Source organism: Nuphar pumila, chromosome 4 (assembly GCF_984573655.1).
Source record: "Nuphar pumila chromosome 4, dmNupPumi1.hap1.1, whole genome shotgun sequence".
NCBI lineage: Eukaryota > Viridiplantae > Streptophyta > Magnoliopsida > Nymphaeales > Nymphaeaceae > Nuphar > Nuphar pumila.
The window spans coordinates 39,563,903-39,585,875 of NC_143252.1; the positions used below are offsets into that span (position 1 = coordinate 39,563,903).

At 38.6% G+C, this 21,973-nt stretch overlaps 1 protein-coding gene across 2 annotated transcripts in view; it reads left to right on the top strand.

Annotated features, from left to right (window-relative positions):
• Positions 1–21,973, top strand: part of LOC149840067 (DNA mismatch repair protein MutS, type 2) — a 122,242-nt gene that overhangs the window by 50,206 nt on the left and 50,063 nt on the right. For both annotated transcript variants that reach the window (XM_090003021.1, XM_090003022.1), the window contains exons 14-15: positions 1,234–1,281; positions 10,618–10,748. In XM_090003021.1, the coding sequence (XP_089859147.1) occupies positions 1,234–1,281; positions 10,618–10,748 (179 nt within the window). The remainder of the gene's footprint in view (positions 1–1,233; positions 1,282–10,617; positions 10,749–21,973) is intronic.

Here is a 21,973-nt window from a genome sequence, read left to right on the forward strand (position 1 = left end):
TGATTGTCAGAATGGACTTCAACTGTGTTAAATATCTTTTTGGGTTAATTGTCTGCATGGGACACTTCTTTTTCAAATCAATTGATAGTACACATGAGGTGGAATACTATATTTTTATTGTTGGATGGATTCTTCCCGGAGGTATTTTTGTGTTGGGCTATGTTTCTTTGTTATGAGCAAATGCCCTATTAGCTATGGTACCCGGACAAGCCATTTTACCCTCCGTACCCGTGTCGACACTTGTATCCCCATTTTGACACGCGTTGACACCCGGACACACCATTTTACCCTCTGTACATACAAGTTTGTATTCAATTTATAATTATATTTTTAGTTTATAATATATATTTTAGATATAGCATATATATTTAGACTATTCAGTTTATTATATATATATATATATATATATATATATATATATATATATATATATATATATATATATATATATATATATATATATATATATATATATATAAAGCCGTGTCCCCATACCCACATTGTTTGGAATTGCCGTGTCATACCCTACCCGCACCCATACCCAGGTGACATAGCCTATTAGATGATGGAATTGAACCTTGATTGTGCAAAAAGTACTTGTACATTTTTGTTTATAACATACATTTGTTTCAAATATGATCAGTCATGGAGAAGTGAGAATCGTTTGGCACAGAGAAAGTTCTCTACCAGATGCCTCTCATTGGAAAGCACAGACACAGACAGGTGCTCGGCGAGCAACATTTCACTCTGAATACTGGGGTAGAAAATAGACATAAAGTGCTGCACGAAAAAATGTGGTTTCCAGAGTTACAACTCCGGTCTGCATGCCAAACTTTTTCACAATAAGGAGCAGTGAATGTTTGGCGAGTAGCAATGAGGCAATGTATAGTGGGAAAAATCTTAATTTAAATATGAAGGGAGGAAGTACAAGCTTGTGCAGGGCATAGGTCCTCAAACTTGTATCTCATCTGCAGCATGCTATAAACAAAGTGTCATTTGAACATTTTATTATTTGTTATTTGACTTCAATTGCAGCTTTTGCTCTGTATGCTGCTAGTTTACTAGTGGCATTTCTCCAGACCCCCATCATCTGGGTTTTCATTAATTTAATTCAGGTTGTGAAGTTTCCTTTTTCTTGAACTTTTTCATTAAGAATGAAGGAAATTTAGGTTGTGATTATGTGTTGGTTTACTTTGCTAATTAACTTGTCTATTCTTCCATCTTGTGTTTCAGAGAATTTTAGCGCAGTCGACAAAAGACTCATTGGTTCTTCTGGATGAAGTAAGTACATTATATATTACAACTTACACTTAAATTGCTATTTTTGTTGGGATAGTGCATGCATTCTAGTTGTTGCTGTTAAAATATATATATATATACATATACTTATACTTATATATATACATTCGTATATATACAAGTATATGTATACATATATGTATATATATACATATTCTAATCTATTGAAATACCTGATAGGGGTATTATTGTAATTCTGTCAATGTACCTTTCTTTTTCTTTTTTATCTTTTTTCCTTTTTCCTTTTTGCTTTTTACCTTTTTTATCTTTTTATTTTTTCTCTTTAGGATGACCACAAGGGACCCACTCTTGTAGTCGTTGGGGCCCCAACGGTCATATTTCTGACCGTTGGAGCTCCCAACGACTACAAGGGAGCCCCCTTGTAGTCTCTTCTTTAGAGCCTCCCTCCTCTATAAATAGAGGAGGTGTTCTCCTTCTCATGTATGGGTTTTTATACCCCTCTCTCTTCTCTTCTTCAATAATATCCAACTTATGACTTTAAGTCATTTCCATATTTGAGAGTTTTTGTGTGTGCACATTTGGTGTTTGTGTTCTTGGCTTTAGTGGTCACTCTTTAAGAGTGACATTTGCTCTATTGGTGCTTCCGCCTCTTTTCATTACATGGTATCAGAGCTCGGTTGGTGATTGGGCTTCTCTTTTGTCATCTTGGAACGCGTGCCTCTCAAAGTTTTTTTTGAAGAAAAGAAGAATAGTTGGTGCCGATGGAACGTGACTCTAAAGTGGAGCTCTCTTTTAAGCTAAATGGGTCCAACTACCTCATGTGGGCCTCCGCTATGGAAAATCACCTAAGAGGTAAGAAACTTTGGGGTTTTGTTATGGGAACTACTCCCGAACCCTCTCTTGTTCTCACCAAAATTGAAAACGAGATTGAGAAGGCTTTAGATGGGGATGAGCGCATCAAAGCCATTAATGAACATCAATCCAAAATTGAGGATTGGGAAAGTAACCATGCCAAAATTTTGGCATGGTTCATGAACAATGTAGATCTTAAAAATTGTGCTAATATTGCCAAATTTAGAAGGGCCGATGAGGCTTGGTTTTTCCTTAAGGGTATGTATACCCAAAAGGATCTTGCTCGACAATTTTTTTGTCAAGAGAGAATCCGTTCTACCAAACAAATGGACATGAGTGTTCGGGACTATTTTAGCTCTCTAACCCCCCTTTGGGATGAACTTGCTCTTCTTGAGCCTAAGTGGGTTGCTCCACAAGATATTGAGCTAAGAAGGGAACAAATTGAAAAGGAGCACTTTTTTCAATTCCTTCATGGTCTTCGCCCGGAATTTGAACAAGTTAGGGCATCACTTCTCCATAGAAGCAAAGCCCTACCTATTGAAGATGCCCTTGCCGAGATATGTCAAGAAGAAACTCGACTTGGTTTGAGCATTAAGAGTGATGATGTTTTGGCCGTTACTAGGCCCGGATCTAATGTTAAAGCATATAGACCTCCCCACTTTAACAAAAATAACTATGGACCTAGAAAGGGGATTATATGCCATTATTGTAATGAACCGGGGCACATAAGACCGGTTTGCCCAAAGCTTAAAGGGAAAGTTGCCGCGGTTGGAGAAGATTCTCCAAAGAAGGAAGAAAGTAACAAAGAAGGAGATATCAAAGAAACTCTAAATCACATCTCCGAAGTTCTCCAACATCTACTCAAGGCTTCTACTTCAACATCTGGGGCCGCCATTGCCTACTCTTCATCTCCTCCAGGTATGTGGATACTAGACTCCGGTGCTTCTTTTCATATGACATCTCATAAAAATTCTCTTTCAAATATTTTTTCCGAACCTATATCTTCTTGTGTTTCAACGGCCGATGGTACATCATTAAAAATTGAAAGTATTGGATCTCTTAATTTTAAAAACTTTTTTGTTCCTAAAGTAAGAATCGTTCCTAAAATAAATTTAAACCTTTTTTCCGTATCTCAAATTACCGATCATGGATGCCAAGTCTCTTTCTCACCCAAGGATTGCACCGTGCAGGATCTCCAGTCAGGGAAGTTGATTGGGCAAGGTCATAGAAGGGGTGACCTCTATTTTATGGATTTTTTGACTCTTCCATCTAAGCCATCGTGCAATCTTGTAAAGGACAAAAGTATTGGAATATGGCATGAGAGACTTGGCCATCCAAATTTTGTAAAAATGTCTCTTTTTCCGTTTTTGAACAATACTTGTAAAGACAATCACATGACTTGTAAAGATTGCATTTTTGGGAAATCTAAAGCTATTCCATTTCCACAAAGAAGTTACTTTACCACTCGGCCATTTGAACTTATTCATTCCGATGTGTGGGGACCTTCCCCTATTTTGTCTAAAGGTGGTTTTTCGTATTACGTGGTATTTATTGATGATTTTACTCGATTCACATGGATTTACTTCCTAAGTCGTAAATCCGAAGTTTTTCATTCTTTAAAGAATTTCATGCAATGGTCAAAAACCAATTTTTGGGAAATCTATCTATTCTTAGATCCGATTCGGGAGGCGAATATATGTCCAATGATTTTCAAACCTATTTGAAAGAAAATGGAATTTTTCACCAACGTTCTTGCCCCAACACTCCACAACAAAATGGCCTTGCGGAAAGAAAGCATAGGCACTTAATAGAGACTACAAGAACGTTATTAATCTCAAGAAACATTCCAAAATCTTTTTGGGCCGAAGCGGTTCTAACCTCTTCATATCTTATCAATAGAACTCCTTCGTCCTCCTTGAAAAATCTTTCTCCATTTGAAAAACTTTATAATATGCCTCCCGATTATAAAAGACTAAGAATTTTTGGATGTAAATGTTTTGTTTTAACCCACAAGAATGATAAACTTTCCCCTAGGGCTATTGAATGCATTTTTTTGGGATATGGCGAAAAACAAAAAGGATATCGATGTTTTGACATACTTAAAAACAAGCTTTATATCTCTAAAGATGTCACATTCCTTGAAGAGGAAAGTGGTTTTTCGCCCCAACCAAATGAAAATATGGATTATTCATTCTTATTTGACTTATTGCCTAAAGATGATCATATTGATCCTAATGAATCCCTTAGTGAAAATCTTGTTGAACATCCAAGCGATGATCAAAACTTAGAAGAAAATGTTTCAAGACAAATACAAGTCTACTCTAGAAGGAATGAAAGGAATCCTCCTTGTGCCCTTGAAAGATTTTCCCAAAATGAGTCCATCGAAGAGACTTCTCAAAGAAGGTCAAATCGGATTTCTAAAATACCAAACAGATTTGTTTCTTATGATTCTTTTTCGCCTAATTTTCGAGCATGTCTACTTGCTCTTCACTCTTTTCATGAACCATCTCATTACAATGATGCTAAGCAATATGCTCATTGGAATGATGCTATGCAACTTGAACTTAATGCCCTTAAAAAGGCACAAACTTGGGAAATCATTGATCCTCCCAATGGCAAGAAACCCATTGGATGTAGATGGGTTTTTAAAGTGAAAACTAAGAGTGATGGTTCTTTGGAAAGATATAAGGCTAGGTTGGTAGCCAAGGGATATGCCCAAGAGTATGGGGTAGACTATGATGAAACCTTTGCCCCCGTTGCTCGAATGACTAGTGTTCGAGCTCTTATTGGTATAGCCGCAGTTAAAAAATGGCCAATCTTTCAACTAGATGTCAAAAATGCCTTTTTGAATGGTAATTTAAATGAAGAAGTGTATATGGAACCGCCTCCGGGTATGAATTTAAATGGAAAAATTTTAAAATTAAAAAAGGCCTTATATGGTCTTAAGCAAGCTCCTAAAGCTTGGTATGATAGGTTTAGTAATGTATTAATGAATTTAGGTTTTTCTTCTTGTTATACTGACACTGCTCTTTTTGTTAAAAGAACAGGTGACTCCATTATTATGCTTCTGCTGTATGTTGATGATATGATCATCACTGAGAATGACAAAAAGGGAGTAGATAATGTAAAATCCATGTTAAAAGAAACTTTTGATATGTCTGACCTTGGTTATTTGAGATATTTTTTAGGGATTGAAGTGGCTTATTCCCCGCGAGGATACATCTTATCTCAGATGAAATTAGCTGCTGAAATTTGTGCCAAATCAGGAATATCTGATGAAAAGAAAGTTGAGACTCCTGAAGTCATTAATGCAAAACTGAGACTTGAAGATGGTGTTCTTCTTGAGGATCCAACCCCCTACCGTCAATTAATCGGATCTCTCACCTACCATCACACGTCCAGACATTGCTCATGCGGTTCATGCAGTCAGCCAGTTTCAACATGCACCTACTTCAGTTCATATGGCAACTGTATTGAGAATTGTTAGATATATCAAAAATACTATATCCAAGAGACTCTTCTTATCCTCTTCCTCCTCTCTTGACTTAACTGCTTTTACTGATGCTGACTGGGGAGGAAATCCCAATGATCGTATCTCAATAACCGGTCTTTGTATCTTTTTAGGTGAATCCCTCATTTCGTGGAGATGCAAGAAACAACAGAAAGTCTCACTGTCATCCACTGAAGCTGAATATCGGGCCATGGCAATGACAACTATGGAAATCGTATGGCTCAGAAGTCTCCTTGCTGACATGGGCGTCCCCATCTCTACTCCCACCAAGCTCTGCTGTGACAACAAAAGTGCGATTTACATTGCTAGTAATCACACCTTTCATGAGCGGACCAAACATATTGAAATGGACTGCCATTATGTTCGAGACGAATACCTCAGAAGGACTATCTCATTACCATATGTTACTTCAGAGCATCAACTAGCTGACTTCTTCACCAAGGCGCTCCCAACTCCACGATTCATGTTTCTCCTTAGCAAACTTTCGGTCTTCTCCCCGTAAAGTTTGAGGGGGCGTGTTAAAATATATATATATATATATATATATACATATACTTATATATATACATTCGTATATATACAAGTATATGTATACATATATGTATATATATACATATTCTAATCTATTGAAATACCCGATAGGGGTATTATTGTAATTCTGTCAATGTACCTTTCTTTTTCTTTTTTATCTTTTTTCCTTTTTCCTTTTTGCTTTTTACCTTTTTTATCTTTTTATTTTTTCTTTTTAGGATGACCACAAGGGGCCCACTCTTGTAGTCGTTGGGGCCCCAACGGTCATATTTCTGACCGTTGGAGCTCCCAACGACTACAAGGGAGCCCCCTTGTAGTCTCTTCTTTAGAGCCTCCCTCCTCTATAAATAGAGGAGGTGTTCTCCTTCTCATGTATGGGTTTTTATACCCCTCTCTCTTCTCTTCTTCAATAATATCCAACTTATGACTTTAAGTCATTTCCATATTTGAGAGTTTTTGTGTGTGCACATTTGGTGTTTGTGTTCTTGGCTTTAGTGGTCACTCTTTAAGAGTGACATTTGCTCTATTGGTGCTTCCGCCTCTTTTCATTACAGTTGCGTGGGTTATGAAAATAAGGTCCATAACCAGAAGATAGTTTAATAGTGTAATGATGTACATATATTTTAAAATTTTAGTTAAAAATAAAGTAATTAAAAGTGCACACTTTTTATCTTTTTTCTTTTGACATATGATCAAAAAATGGTTTAAGTTTGACATATTTGAATAAGGGGATATATGATGGGGAAGAATATAAACATTTGATGTATTCAGGTACTTTTGTTCTTTCCTAAATTGATGTAAAAGGAGAAAAAGTTTTTTTTATTCTTTAGATTTATTTTTCTTGGTGAACAAAAATTTCTTTCATGATGGTGGTGTCATAGAGATACAGAAGAGGGAGGTGAGTCTTGGGGAAACATGTGACAGTGGTGGCATACAGGAGGACCATGAGATGGTAGGGGGGGGGGGGAGAGAAAATTGCCAATGCTTGCTATTTCATTGGGATTGTTGCATTGAAAAAAGGTTGGGTGGGGGGACAATTTCCATGTCTTGTCCCTTGGATCTGTCAGTGCTTATGTAGTTCAGTTGCTAAAATGAACATGGATGTACAGATGCTTTTATTTAGTGACATGGATAGATTCTATATTGCTTTGCAAGCCGTGTTCCTTTGGTGTTTTGTGCATCTCAAATTGTCCCTAATATTTGTGAAACTGTCATTTTTCAATTTATAATGATATATAGTGATGATTTTTGAAGTGTGATTCTCATTATAAGATAAAAAGTCTTAGCAAGAGTTACTTGGGGTTATCTAAATTTGAACTCTTTATATTAGGTTAGGAGTGCTCAACTAGCATGAAAGTAGCAAATGATCTCTAAAGTGATCAAATTGCTACTTTTGAAGGTAAGAGAAAAGTCACTTTACTTTTTTTCAAATCAAAATTATTAACTACCCTTTCTTTAGAAAATCTTGTTTAACATTGTTTTTTCTCCAAAATAAAGAGCTAATCTTTCCCCACCTTAAGGGTTGTTTTGATAAATCACGCTAGATGTACACGTAGCTGTTGGACCTTGGTATCTACATTTCTGCTCTACTGTATCTGTATGCTGCAGATCCGAGTTTGGTGAAATAGGGTGAAGAAGAAAAGCGAAGAAGAAAGGGAGGTATAAAGAAGAAGAGAAGAGGCATGATAACAAATTAACAATTATCAGGCCCCTTTCTTATCTTTTATTAAAAGTTTTAGGCTATGATACAAGGACCAATAATTGTCAAAAATACCCTTCACATATTAAAACAAGGACTCTACTGTGTAATGCTAAGTCAAACACTATTTAACAATGTTGTACCTAGCGTATCAGAACTAGTATCACATGAGCTTGAGATACGGGAGTATCATACCGTATCATAAGATACGGGAAAAAAAGCAAGAAAAAGGGCAAAGTTATGCCAAAAAATTTAAAAAAAGTAAAAAAAATTCAAGAAAAATCTAAAAATTGAAAAACAAAAATGTAAAACTTAGAACACGATAAAAAATAAATAAACAAGAATGACTACAATAATTAAAAACAATTATATAAAAATAAACATAGTAGACTATTGACATGTCATTCACATGAAATAGAGTTCAGTAATTCATTAGATAATAATTTTGATGATAGTGATACTTGATAGAATATAGAAGCATAGTTTGCTACATGACTACAAAAGACAAAATGCTTCACTACATAAACTCATCAAGTCATTAACATAGAAGTTCACTACAACTATATAGTTGACTACATGACTAAAAAAGTAAAAAACTCAAAAACTCAAAAGTTTGCTACAACTGCATAATTCTCTGCAACAAGACTCATCAATCACCTTCTTTGTCAAACATTCCTTTTTCATAATCATAAATGATATCTTGTTGTGAGGCAATTGTCGCTTGTGGGACTTGTGACTTCTGTTGCTCTTCATCTGAATTAGATTTTGCATTGCGTTGTGCCAGGGCATGAAGGCTCTACACACGTGACAATTCTTGTAATCTTGCTTATTTCCTTTTATATATCTCACTAAGATTGGCAGATATTATGGCACATGCATTAACTTGATGCTTAGCTGCTAAAGGTCTCTTTTTTGCCCAGAGCTTTAGCGATCAATGACCACTACTAAAGCCCTTTTTACTCTACACTTAGCGTGCGCTGGGTGTGTTCGGTTTTTTGGGGTTTGATGATACTTCTAACAATATATATATATATATATATCTATATATCTATATATCTATATATCTATATATATATATATCAAGAATGGTAGATGTGCAACTACTAGTGGGATCACGCTGGCTGTCCATTGCAGGGCGTGATGAACGGACAACATACAAAAACTGCAGAAAAAATGCTAAAAACGTGTTTTTGCGCACTTTTGAGCCTTTAACGGCACTTTTTAAGCGCTGCTAATGGCCCAGGGGATGCGTCCATTTTCTGAAATGATATTTAGCGGTGGTTTGGAGTCTCGACCGTCACTAAAGGTCCTAACAAAACTGGGATCTTTAGTGGCAGGCGAAAACTGCCGCTAAATGTCATTTTTTGTGTAAAAAATGTTGTTTTCAATGTTTTTTGTGGTGAAAAAGGCTGAGTACTGGTAGTTCCACACCCAAGGGTTGTGCAACTGCCACTCTCTTTATATATATATATATATATATATATATATATATATATATATATATCAGCTCAATGATTTTCTTTGAATGCTGCATGTACTAGTGCCTTTTGTTCATAATCTTTTGTGAGACTCGTAAGAAGATCAACGCGAACATCAGAAGGAATACAATGAGTACATAACTATACAACGGAGTTGTGATATCATATGATGTGACATTAAAATATGTACAATCCACCATGCATTATAAAATCACAAAAGTTACACTTTATTATCCCTTTTAAAGGTATCCCTACATCCACCAGTTTATAATATTTTCATGCTAGATCATTTTAGCCACAATCTCCATCTTCCATCAACCTTTATAGCATGATTTTGATATTTAAGAATACAAAAATAGGCCATTTAAGATGAAAAAAAGGAAAAAACTAAGATCAACAACACATTTAGGACTAAAAAAGGGCTAAATTAAAAAAAATAAAATTTAAAAGATCAAAGAAATGAACTTACCTTTGGTTCTGATGCTTGAAACCTTCTTCGAATTTCAATGTCACATAAATCAAACCCCTAGGGCTCGATTTTGAGGGTTAGTAGTGAAAAAAAGTGCGTGTTGGATGAAAATGGGTGGATTTAGGGTAAATCACACAGCTGTGACTGGGTTTTGAGGGTTAAAAGCCAAAAAATGAGTGTGTAGGATGTAAATGAGGGGTTTTAGGGTAAAAGAGTGGCTTTAGTGCTCAGTTTTGAGGGTTAGAAGAAAAAAAGGCTGGGTAGGACGAAAATGAGTGAGATTTGAGGTAAACCACACTTCTACAACACAGATCTCACAAAGGCCCATTTTTTAGAGTGGATTTGATATCAAAATTGGGTGGATAGGCTTAGGAATGGGGTTTGCGGAGGGAGAACATGAAACAATGGGGTTAAAAATGACCCTTGGGTGATCTAAAAAATGGTGCTCGTAAGTAGCCGATCACCACTTTTCCAGTGTCGGAAAGTAAAAAAAGGGCTACACTCGTACGATAGATACACCCATGCATCGTACGATACATATCGTATCGGTGTGATAATCATACCAAATACGATATAAGCCCCAAATTGTATTGGTCTCCTTACTGTTACTACAATATATCGTATCTTTTTGTACGATACAATACGGTGCGATACTGACAACACTGCTGTTTAGTACATCAGACAAAAATGGACTCTATTTCTTAAAAGTAACCTTGAACCAAAAGGTTGGGTATGCCTTATATATGTATATCTGTTTGATGCCGTGGGATTCAAGACAGCTTGAAAGTGGATCAGAATGTCTACTTTTCTTGTGCAGGTTGGTGCAGGAACCAACCCAATTGAAGGAGCAGCCCTAGGTATGTCAATACTGGAGTATTTTGCAGAAAGCCAGGCTCTATTGACCATGGCCACAACTCATCATGGAGAACTTAAGACTCTTAAGTACAGGTTAGCCATGTTTACTCTTGAAATTCATGTTACTTGATTCCTTATGGAATTTTATGAAGGATATCAACAGAGGTATTTTTAGATTATATTCATGTGAAATTGTTTTGTTGTATTTTAATCAAAACAGCTTTCCTAGAAAAAATACTGTCCAAATATACTGGTTTACTGTTTAAGCAAATGACAAGAAACTTGGCTCAAAACTACTTGGTGGAAGAGCTTGCATGGTGTCTTATGCAGAAATTGTGATCCGTTACAACAATAGTCATTTCTGTAAGCTAGTAACTTTAGTTGAGGGAAAGTAACAAGAAAGTCCTCAGTTTCAGCTCTAAGATGACCACTAACATAGCAAAAATACCTATGAGGCTATGAACCAAATATAACTGGGATGTAAATTGGTTATCTAGGCATTTGGCATTGACAATCTACTTGTAACGACCCCAACTCATAACCCTTGAAAAATGCAGATTTTTTTTTTAACCATTGCTATAACGACCCCAAATCATACCACTTGAAACTGCGATTTTTTTTTTAAAACAAGTGCGAAAATCTTCTCAAAGACCTGGAGTCCTTACAGTTCTAATTTCAGCACCACAAATGAACTTACATTTATCATCTAACCAAACAAACCAAACTCATTATTAATGAATCAATAAGAGTCTCATACTCAAGTCAAGAGTGAAGTAACAACTGCAGAAAATAAAAAGAACTGAAAGAAACAAAAAGTAGAGCCACTCTGTTCATAAGTGAAGCAGTCTGAAGCAAGTGTGACCTTCGTATACTCTTAGAAATTAGTCGACTTCACTGATCATCTGCGGCTGCAAAAAACTATAGAAGTAGGGTGTCAGAACCGAAATCCTGAGCATATGTACTTCTAATGAAACAATTGAGCATAACGAATACAAATAAGATTTCATGCAATCATTTAGAGGAAAGCAATTATGAGAACTTCATAATTTCAATTAAGCCTTCATGCAACAGGAAATAATTTCTAAGCATGAGAGATCATTAAGCAATATCAGGGATCGCAATTTAAGTAAGCAAGATATTTAACATGCATTAGAAATTAAACATCATGCATTCACCACCATGTAATAATTGAAGGAACAAGTACAATATGCATGTTCTAATGCATAGCAGGAATATGCATGATTTATATGCAATGCATGAACATTTCATTATCTTTCATTAAAGTTTCATTTTTCCATATGCATGCCTTATTAAATGCATATAATTTAAGTTCCTCTTTTTAATTACCATTGCCCGCGGATACACCAAACGGGTAAAATCCCTGAGGTCAAGTTAAGTTCTTAGGGTAGCTTATCACACAATTTGTATTTTATAACTGAGTTCTAAACTTAACCCTCGACCGATATCAGGAAACAACACCATCCATCAGAACATTAGACCTCCACATCTAATGTCGGGGACACCAGGGACATTAAAACACCCAAAAATTTCTCAACTTGAAGAGTTAAGTTTTTCTGAAAGAATTCTCTTAAAAACCTAAATTCTGCCTTTTTGAAAAGCCTTTCAAATATATCTTTCTATTTTAAAAATCATGTTTATTAAATCCCAGGCACATTAGCTCGACCAACCAAAAGTGACAACAGAAAATAGTAGAAAGCTGAAAAGAGTGCTAAATCTTTAATTTTAAATGTTATTGTTCAACCCCTATTAAAGCAAAAACCCAAAACCCCAAAAATCCTGCAACGTCGGCCAGAAATCTGGAAGGAAGAGTACAACCTCGAACCACGTTGCATGCACCATTGACTGCCTGCCGTCGCTACTCGTCACCTGCCCATAAAACGGGCCAGTCTCGTGAAAAACTAGTAGGAGTACAAAAGAATAAGAACAACTAACAGCTAAAGCAACTAAGCATACCACAATATGAAGCTCATGAAACTCACAAGTATGCTAGCACGTGATACCACAAGCAGGCAAAAGCAATAGCTGAAAGGTGAGCATGTTTAATTTAGTTATCACTTGTTAACCGGCCATGCGGGTACGTACATGGCACACGTGTAATACCTGAAAAATTTAAGTGACTCTATATGATTTGGGCCTGGGATCCAAATTTCGGATCCAGGACCCATAAAGGGATCTTTATGAATAAATTTACCTCGTATAATCTTATATGTATATATAAGTGCAATAATTTTAATTAATTAAATAATTCGAGGGATAACTATTTACGATGGTGCGTAGATGGGTCCGGGATCCACCTTCCGGATCCATATACCCGTATATATATATTTTAATATATATATAAAAATCATAATAAAATAAAAAAAGCAGTAAATAGTTTCAGACGAATCCAATCTTATAACCAGCCCGGATCCAAATTGGGATTTGGATCCCGAGTAGCAAAGTTCGGACCCGATACACGAATCCGTAAATAACCCACAAAATGGGGGTTAAATTATACATATAATGTTAATTTTAAAAATTAAATAAATAACTAATATTATTTATAAGATAAAAAGAAAAAAAATTATGGTACAAAGGGGTCAGACCCACAAGGATCCAACTGAGGATCCGCTAGCTCTTGGAGACCCGAATCCAGTTGTAAACTGGATTTGGTATCGCAGGTCACCGGTTCGGACCCGGACCAGGGGTGTGCCTTATAAAGCATGGAAAAGAGAATCGTGCCTAGGGCACGATTCTTTCTTTTATCGAAGGGGGAGGAGGGGGTGGTTACAGAAGGTGTAACCGAACCCCGTACTTCTCGGAGGAGAGGAGTGGGGGTTCGGCATGATAAAAAGGGGGGTGGAGAGGGTTTCGCCCTCTTTACTCGACTCTCTCTCTTTCTCTCGCTCTGTCGATTGGGCATGCATCAGAGAAGAGGTGGTCGCCGAAAAACTGCGGCAACCAACAGCCATTAAAGGCCACGACGAGCATCCCTATCACGGCAGCAGTGAGGGGTGACTTCAGCCGGATCTGTACTCGCGTCTCCAGCCTCTTATCGCCGGAAAAACTCCTGAAATACAGGTACAATGCTTCTCTCGAATCTAGGTGAGGGATCGAACATGGGTTCGATCCCGTGTAATCTTTTGAGATGAGGGTCCATGAGAACCCTCTGGATGGCCGATTTCTGCAAGAACCATGGGGGCGAACCATGGATCGTTTCCCATGGCCCGATTTACTCCTCTTCTTGCTCGCCTATTTTTCTCCCATTTGGTTGGAAAAGGAAATTTCTGGGTATGTAAACTAATTTACAAAAAGAGAACTGATTGTCTCTCTCGTTGAAATCTTGGTTGCTATTTAGTTTAAATTTCGTTTTGGGGGTTTCCATCAACCCTAACCCGAAAACTCAAATTTATGATTTGGGGGTTTCGGATTTCCATTATGAAGGGGATGTGCGATTTCGATTTTTCTGCTAAGAGGAGGATGTCTGGTCTCAGATGTCTATCATAAGGGGAGTTTTATTCGACTTGGGGGTTTCCTAGTTAGGAAACGAGAAACACAGGTGGCCTGAGTTTTGCATGTCGCTATCTTCATTTCTTTCCCCTGAGAGGTTGTTCTCGGATGAATGCCTCACATTTTTGACATGTCTTAGGGTAATCGGTTTAACTTAGTGGTTCTTTCGTTTCATGCACACGGTTAGTAACATCTGTGCAATTAAGTTCTGGCTATTGTATAGTTTTGTTCTGTGAATTACAACCTGCAAAATTTGGTTCTGTTATAATAAGGGTGATTAATGAATGATTGGTTTTATGGAAATTTTTATACTAGCCCTGTACATTGATGCGTTAGGTTATTGAATTTCACTCCTTCATGTTTTGATAAGTCTGATAATGTACTGCTATTCTTCCTGCTGAATACTCTAATTGTAATCATTACGCCCAGACTTATGTTATGAAAGTCTGTATGATATATAACTGAATTTATGTATTAGAATGAGAATCTAAATCTGAAAATGTTGGCATCAGCGAATCTGCGTTTTTGGAATCTCAATTCTACTCTGCTTAACGGATGTCTGAGTATGTTTAGGTACTATCATGTTAATGTTACAAACTATGGCACGTTCTGATCATTGTCCATGCTAACTATAACTGAAATTGTAATCACCTGTTCCGATTAATTTACTTGCTTAAATTATCGCAGGTGCTATCTTTTGAATGTTCATAGTTTTCTTCATGTCCTGAGTATATTCCCATGCCTAAAAGTATCACATGTTCTAAATTTTAATACTCAGATTTTTGTGTGTTTGAAATTATGGGTTAGCACATGCTTATTTGTGATAGCATAAAAATATGTACAGAACGGTTAGAGATGTCTTAATACTTGAAGCAGGAAGTGTCGAACTCACTAAACAAAACTGAAAGTATATTGTATGCTGAGTATAAAAAGAAGTTCTGTTTCTGGTCCACTCATGCAACCGGTTATTTAGACTAATACTTTTGGCCACATATGTGCAGTGAAGTATATGGTTACATGTTGACTGATATGAATCATTTGTGCTGGTCCCGAAACTGGTCCAGATTTAATGGATTTTGTGTATGATCAAAATTCCAATCTAAACAAAGGAAAATTTTTGGAACCTACTTATACCTATGTGTATGTTAAGAATCCCAGACTTTGGGACTATGCTGGAATGTTTAGCTAGAAGGATGGGGGTTCGAGATTGGTAAGCCCGACCATCTTCCCTAGCATATGCAGAAACTTACGTTTCTGCCCGGTGAATATTTAAAATGTTATATCAGCATTTCATTGTATTGCTTGTGTAATCATGAATGTGAGTATGACACATTATTGATATTTCTTCTTGGGCATGAATGCTTGATTTATTATGTGAAATGGTACATGTACACTCACACACTCAAAGAAGACATGGATTGGTTAATACCCGTGTGTGATGTAGGTAACACACATATAGTGAAAATGATATGATTGATAAATGACATGCATATGGTTGGGTTATGATTGCATGAGTGCACATGCTTTTGCCATTATTGGCATAGTGTTATGGATAAACACTACTTGGTTTTATTATGTGATGCACCGATGACCTAAATGGATCATCATCGGCCTGGAGAGCCGTGGGTTTGTTTTCTTTTCACATATAATGTAAAACCCACGTTTTTTCAAAAAAAAAAAATTCGGACCCGGGCCGGGTCGGGTCCGGACCCGACCCGGGCCCGCCTGCGATAGGGTTTCATAACCCGACGCAGGAGAGGTTTTGTTTAAAACAAAACCCCCCCTGTGCGCCGCATCCCCCCCACCGCGCCTTCGGCCCGATTGGGAAACCCATCGGGGTTTCCCCTTTTGTCGCCCCTCCCCGAGCTCTTTAAGAGCATTGCGGGAGGGGAGGAACGATGCCCCGCCCCCCTTCTCGTTCCCTGCAGGCGACAACCTCGCCGGCAGCCCCGACCGACGCCTCCTCCTTCCCTGCGCACGCCGCCGCCCGCCAGCCACCTCGCCTCCTCTCCTTCCAGGTATGCAGCCTCCACCTTCTCCTCCTCACCCCTGTGGGTGATAGGGAAACCGACGGGAGGTCGGTTGCCCCCTGTCACCCCCGTTCCGAGCCCTCTCTCTGGCAGGGGTTAGCCCCCTGCCTCCTCTCAATCTCCGGTGAGCAGGGGCAATACCCCTGCCGTTTCCTGTTTTCCGGCTGGCAGGGGCGATGCCCCTGTCGCCCTTTGTTTTGCTGGGCTGGCAGGGGCTCGCCTCTGCCGCCTCTTGGCTTCTGGGAGGGCAGGGGATATCCCCCCTGCTGCCTCTTGTTTCTCGGCACGCAGGGGGCTTGTCACCCCTGCGGCTCCGTGGTTTTGTCAGGCAGGGGTCGAGGCCCCTGCCATTTGTTTGGTTCTGCAGGCAGGGGCCGAGGCCCTTGCTGTCCCTTGATTCGTCAGGCAGGGGCTGGGGCCCCTGCGATTCCCTAGTTTTGTCAGGCAGGGGCCAAGGCCCCTGCCATATCATGTTCTTCAGGCAAGGGGGCCGAGGCCCCTGCCGTTCTCTGTTCTGCGGGGTAGGGGTCGATACCCCTGCCCTTCATTATTCTGTCTGGCAGGGGCCGAAACCCCTGCCATTCTGAGCTGGCACGCAGGGACCAGTGTCCCTGCCACTTGTTACCTTCGTGAGGCAGGGGTCGAGGCCCCTGTCAGCTGTTTTGTCAGGTAGGGGCCGATGCCCCTGCCATGCGTGACCTTGTTTGGCAGGGGCAGAGGCCCCTGCCCTTCGCTTCCTCGTCAGGCAGGGGCCGAAGCCCCTGCTATTTTATTGTTCTGTCGGAAGGAGCCGAGGGCCCCTGCCGCCTTGCTGTTTTCGGCAGTGGCTCGTCCCTGTCGCCTAAACCTACCCATGTCCTCATCGCACCATTAATTAGATTAGCTTAATTAAATGTTTCGCACTCTTGCAGATTTACGCAACAGGTCTCGATCGTGCTCTGCGGCTCAACCCTCATATTATCCTCACGCGTAGGCGTACGCAGTTGCACGACATCCCAAGGTAGGGTAAAGTCGCACAAAAGGGCAATTGATGAACGTATTTAAGTTGAAACAATTAAGATGCCCATGCTAGATATGCTTAGATTTATATTGCTTCTGCGTTACATATTTTCTTGACTGCATATTTATGAGTCGATGTATGATTTTACTCTTTGAGTATTAATTTGCATATTTGCTTATGTGGTTGAAGGTGGTTTCGTACTTTTTGCAATACTTATGCCCTTAATTGCTTGCATATATGCTTGCCTGTTCGTTCCTATGGATCGATGTACAATTTCATTCTTCGATCATTATTTTACATAAGTTGATTATGAGATCGAGGTGTGGTTTCGTATTTCTTGAAATACATATGCCCTTGTTTGCTTGCATCCATTTTTGCCTGCACGTTTCCTTTGAGTGAGGTACGATTTTGTGTCTCGTGTATTACTTATGACCTTATGTGTTTGCCTGTCTAAGTGGTCAATGTATGGTTTTGGTACCTCGTGTATTACTTATGTGCTTTTCCCTCGATGTGCGGCATCGCAAGCCGAGAGCTGTTTGTCGTCATGTTATAACCTGCATATGTTGACACTTATGGTAAATATGTACCTACATAAATGTAGTCTTGTGCCCATCCTGATTTCACTTGTTTTCAAAACACTAGAAGTTGTGCTTGTACATTTCAGTTCTCTAAAAACGAGTTTCCTTCTGCGAACCTGGTGCTCTTCAAAATGCATAACTTTTGCAAAGTATGTTTAAGTCTCGCAGGATGGCGAAATCACGTTTGGCCCTCCCAAGTCCACACACTTGGGAGAAATGTTTTATAACCTTGATTCAAGTTGCGGCTCAATTCGAATAACCCCGATTAGGGGCATAAGCATATGAATGAGTGGGGTTCTGTTGAAGGACCCATTCTTTATGTATCAATCTAGTGTCACATGTCGATACCAAGATAAATTTTGAATGTAAGATTGATAGTGTTGTGTCTTGTGTGAATGACTTAATGTGGCATTATAGCTTTTAAGGATTAATCGTGCCAAATGAGCACTCCTATATTCTTTGAATGGTTATGAAGTTGGGTGTTGGGTATTCCGTTTGAGAAACCACAGACCTCCCTTGTTCAATATAGCGTACTTTTAGACATGCACAACATGTTAAGTACTTTGTTGATCGGACGAGAGATCCGAGATGACCTTGCATCATGAAATATGAAAAATGTTGTTGAAGTGAATTCAAAACTTATCTTGCCAGGCTGTGTTGTATTAATTCTTTTGCAGATAATATCTGTTGGGGTTTCTTTTGTGGAACCATATCCCTTTCATCGTAGTCGTACTTATGACATGTACGACCGTACTTTTTGACAAGTATGTCTTCTTACGTTGCGATGATTGGATGAGTAGGTTGTGGCAACCTCGATGAGTGCAAATAACAAAATGTTATGATCACCTAAATAAGTGATGTTTTCGCCTTCACCGGCAAGATACTCGAGTGGGTCGAAAGACTAGAGTATGTAGAATGGGTCTTCAGTTAACTACCCCTGATGTACTCATTCGAATCGCTGACTCCTGTAAGGAGAGAGGACAGGAAGGTACAAAACTTCGATGGACAGGCCATTAATGGCAGTTACGAGCAAAAGACTCGGCTTCCCCAGTCATCGGAGTTAGGGGAATGGGACTACCATAATTATCCTAGGTGGTAGCTCTCCATGTTTGGGATGCATCCATTGTTTATGCTGCTTTGGGGATTTCTCTCTTGGTCACCGACCGTCCCCTTAGGTGCGGACTCAGTCAGCTATCCGGGTTATCATAAAATACATAGCATAATAAACCCCCGGATCAGTCTAGGCTGTTTCTAGAGTCGTGCCTTGTGCGTACCCGCTTGGCCAGTTAATATCGAAACATAAGTTAAACCTGATCGCAATGTGTTCAGTTATGCACGTATGAAAGTTATAGGGTACAATAGGTTCAATACTTATGGAATTGTGTGTGTGGTTGATGAAACATTGTATTTTGTTAGTTAACTTCCTTGTGCAGTGCTTTGCTTGTAATAGTTAGCCTACTGGTGCCAGTAAAATGCTTGTAATAATTTTAACATTGTGTTCATGATAGTTGCTCTGTGAATCTGTTGAAATTAAATTGCTATATAATTGCCTGTCTACTTGACATATTAAATTATTCTGCTTAATTATGTTCAATATTGTCATGTCTGTGCACCTACCAGTTTTTAGTGAAACTGACCCATTTTATGGGTAGGTTTTGGATAGGTAATACAGTCTGCGATGACACGATGGCGTGAGGAGAGAAAGATAGAGCTTTTTCCCTGACGTTTCGCTCCTGAGGACATGTTGGTAAATTTGGTATGAAGGGTATTCCAAAATTTCTCTTTTATTAAACCGTGAGTTAATAAAACTGTTTTAGTAAGCTTCTTCTTGGTTTCAACAAACGAATTCTCAATTATTGAAACTCTGTTTCTAAACCATTTGACTTCAATGGTTGTGCGGGATTTGACAAAAAGGAAAGTTTACGCTGTAATGTGCTCAAGATCCATTGACTTGTGGTTTTAAAAATATCATTTTCCGCTGAAGTATTATTTAAACTCTGATTATTGTATGATTTCAAAGCTTTCTAAACTTTTCTAAAAAGTTACAAGTCCTGGATTTTTGGGGCGTTACAACTTGGTATCAGAGCGACAGGGAAAATAGTGATTCTTGACCATCCGACATCTGCATCGCACGGTAAGTGCTATTGATTTTGTTGTTTTGTACTTAATTTGATTAAAATATTTTGCTTCGATTTAGATGGCATTTAATGAGATGAGCGAGGCAATAAATGTTTTGACCGGAGCTGTTATTCATCTCCAATCTATGGTTCAGAACCTGAGTCATAGTGTGGCTTGCGAGAACACCTTTTATGGTCCGTGCAATAAACAGATGGATAACCATCAGGTTCTCCCGAATCTATTGTACTCCCAAAATTCTATTGTTTGCTCTTTCTGTGGTAAGGTGGACCATTCAGGGAAAGAATGCTGCCATAAGCGAAAGTACGACGGGCGGCAACTGGCCACACAAGGCTTGGAGCAACGGAAGCAAGTTAAAGATATTCAGAACAATAAGTCAGTTGGTAGTAAGGAAGTTAGCAAATGCCGACTTGCCGAGGATAGAATGCAAGGATCCCCATCTAAGAAACAAAAGCAAGGCAAAGGAATCAAGCTACATCGATCGTCTAGCCGTAAATGCTCGAAGTGTAATTATGGTCATCCGGGACAACAATGCCCTCGAGACACAGGAGGTTGTTTCTATTGCGGAAAGATGGGGCATTTCGCCAGAGTTTGTCGCAAGAAGGAAGCAGATCTGAAAAAGCGAACCGCGAAGGAAAGTCAGCAACAACAACCCAAGCTGCCTCACTAGTAGCAATTAGAGTAGTGAACCATGTTTATTTTCATCATGACAGGTTAGGTAGAGAATTGACGAATAGACACTTTAATAAGTTCGAGTAAGACTTTTTATTTTCCAGTACGGATCTTGTCAAGTAAAAGTTTATTAATGAAATTACGTATGAATTTTGTTCAACCTAGACCCTTATGATTACAATGCTTATGCAGGTAAATGACATGTAACGCCTACAACTGATTAGTTTTTGGGTAGTTAACTTGTTACGCCTACAAATGATTAACTTTTAAGTGGTTGACTTATACGCCTACAAATCATTAGTTAGACTATTTAGAGGAATGACACTTCACGACTACAAATACTTAGTTTTTATGATACATCACACCTACATAGCCGTGTTGTAGAAGGTTGCATTATGATTGTTTGTGAGAATATATCATACCTGTATAGCATGATTGGCGGATATCATATTGGACTAAAATATCTTGTAGATCTGTGCGTGTGTTTCACACTAATATGGTCGAATGCGATGTGCTTTGAGGTAAAATTATATATGCATATGATGGTACCATGATTTGGATGTCTTAGATGCATATAGAATTTGAATTCTGTGTGCGTAACTCGAACTACGTAGAAGTTACGTATCCGGAGGTTTAGTGGATCCTTGTTATATACATGATCACATTGTATAGAACTCATGCTTTGAGGTTAGATTTGGATAATGAAATGCTCCTGGTGGCAATGATATAATGCATAGGATAATATGCTTTTGTATGATATGATTGAAATGCATGTGACCTCAAATTTTGAAAGTATGAAACCTTATTGGTGAAAGGTGTGATTTTTGATGTATGTGCCATATGAAGTGATGTGATGCTCATTTATGATATATATACTTTTGCCCCTTTATTGGTGGCTATCGACCCTGTGAGTGGTCGTTTGTTTGATGCATGTATCATTGATTTCGGTACCTGTTGAGGACCTTGTCCGCAAAGGATTTTCTGTGAAGGGTATGTATGATCAAGATCAGGTAATCCGACTAGAGTGGTGAATCTCTGTGAGGAAGTACACTGTCCAAGATCGGGTAGCCGCAAAGATGGCAAATTCCTGTGAGGAAGTATATTGTCCAAGACCAGGTAAACCTTCTAGGGCGGTAATTCCTTGTGAGGTCGTACATTTCCCAGACCAGGTGATCCAGCGTGAAACTTGTAGATTTTGATTTCGTAGAGAATTATGGTGTGTTTTGATGCTCTTCTGAGAGCATTTGATATAACCAGTTATGAATATTTAAATTTGGCTTTCTGTTGTAGCATGATTATATATTGGTTTTAGATTAGAAAGTTGGATCCTTGCTGATTCTAGATCTTGATACAAGGATATGTTTTTGTCTTATACTAAAGTTAGGGCCATTC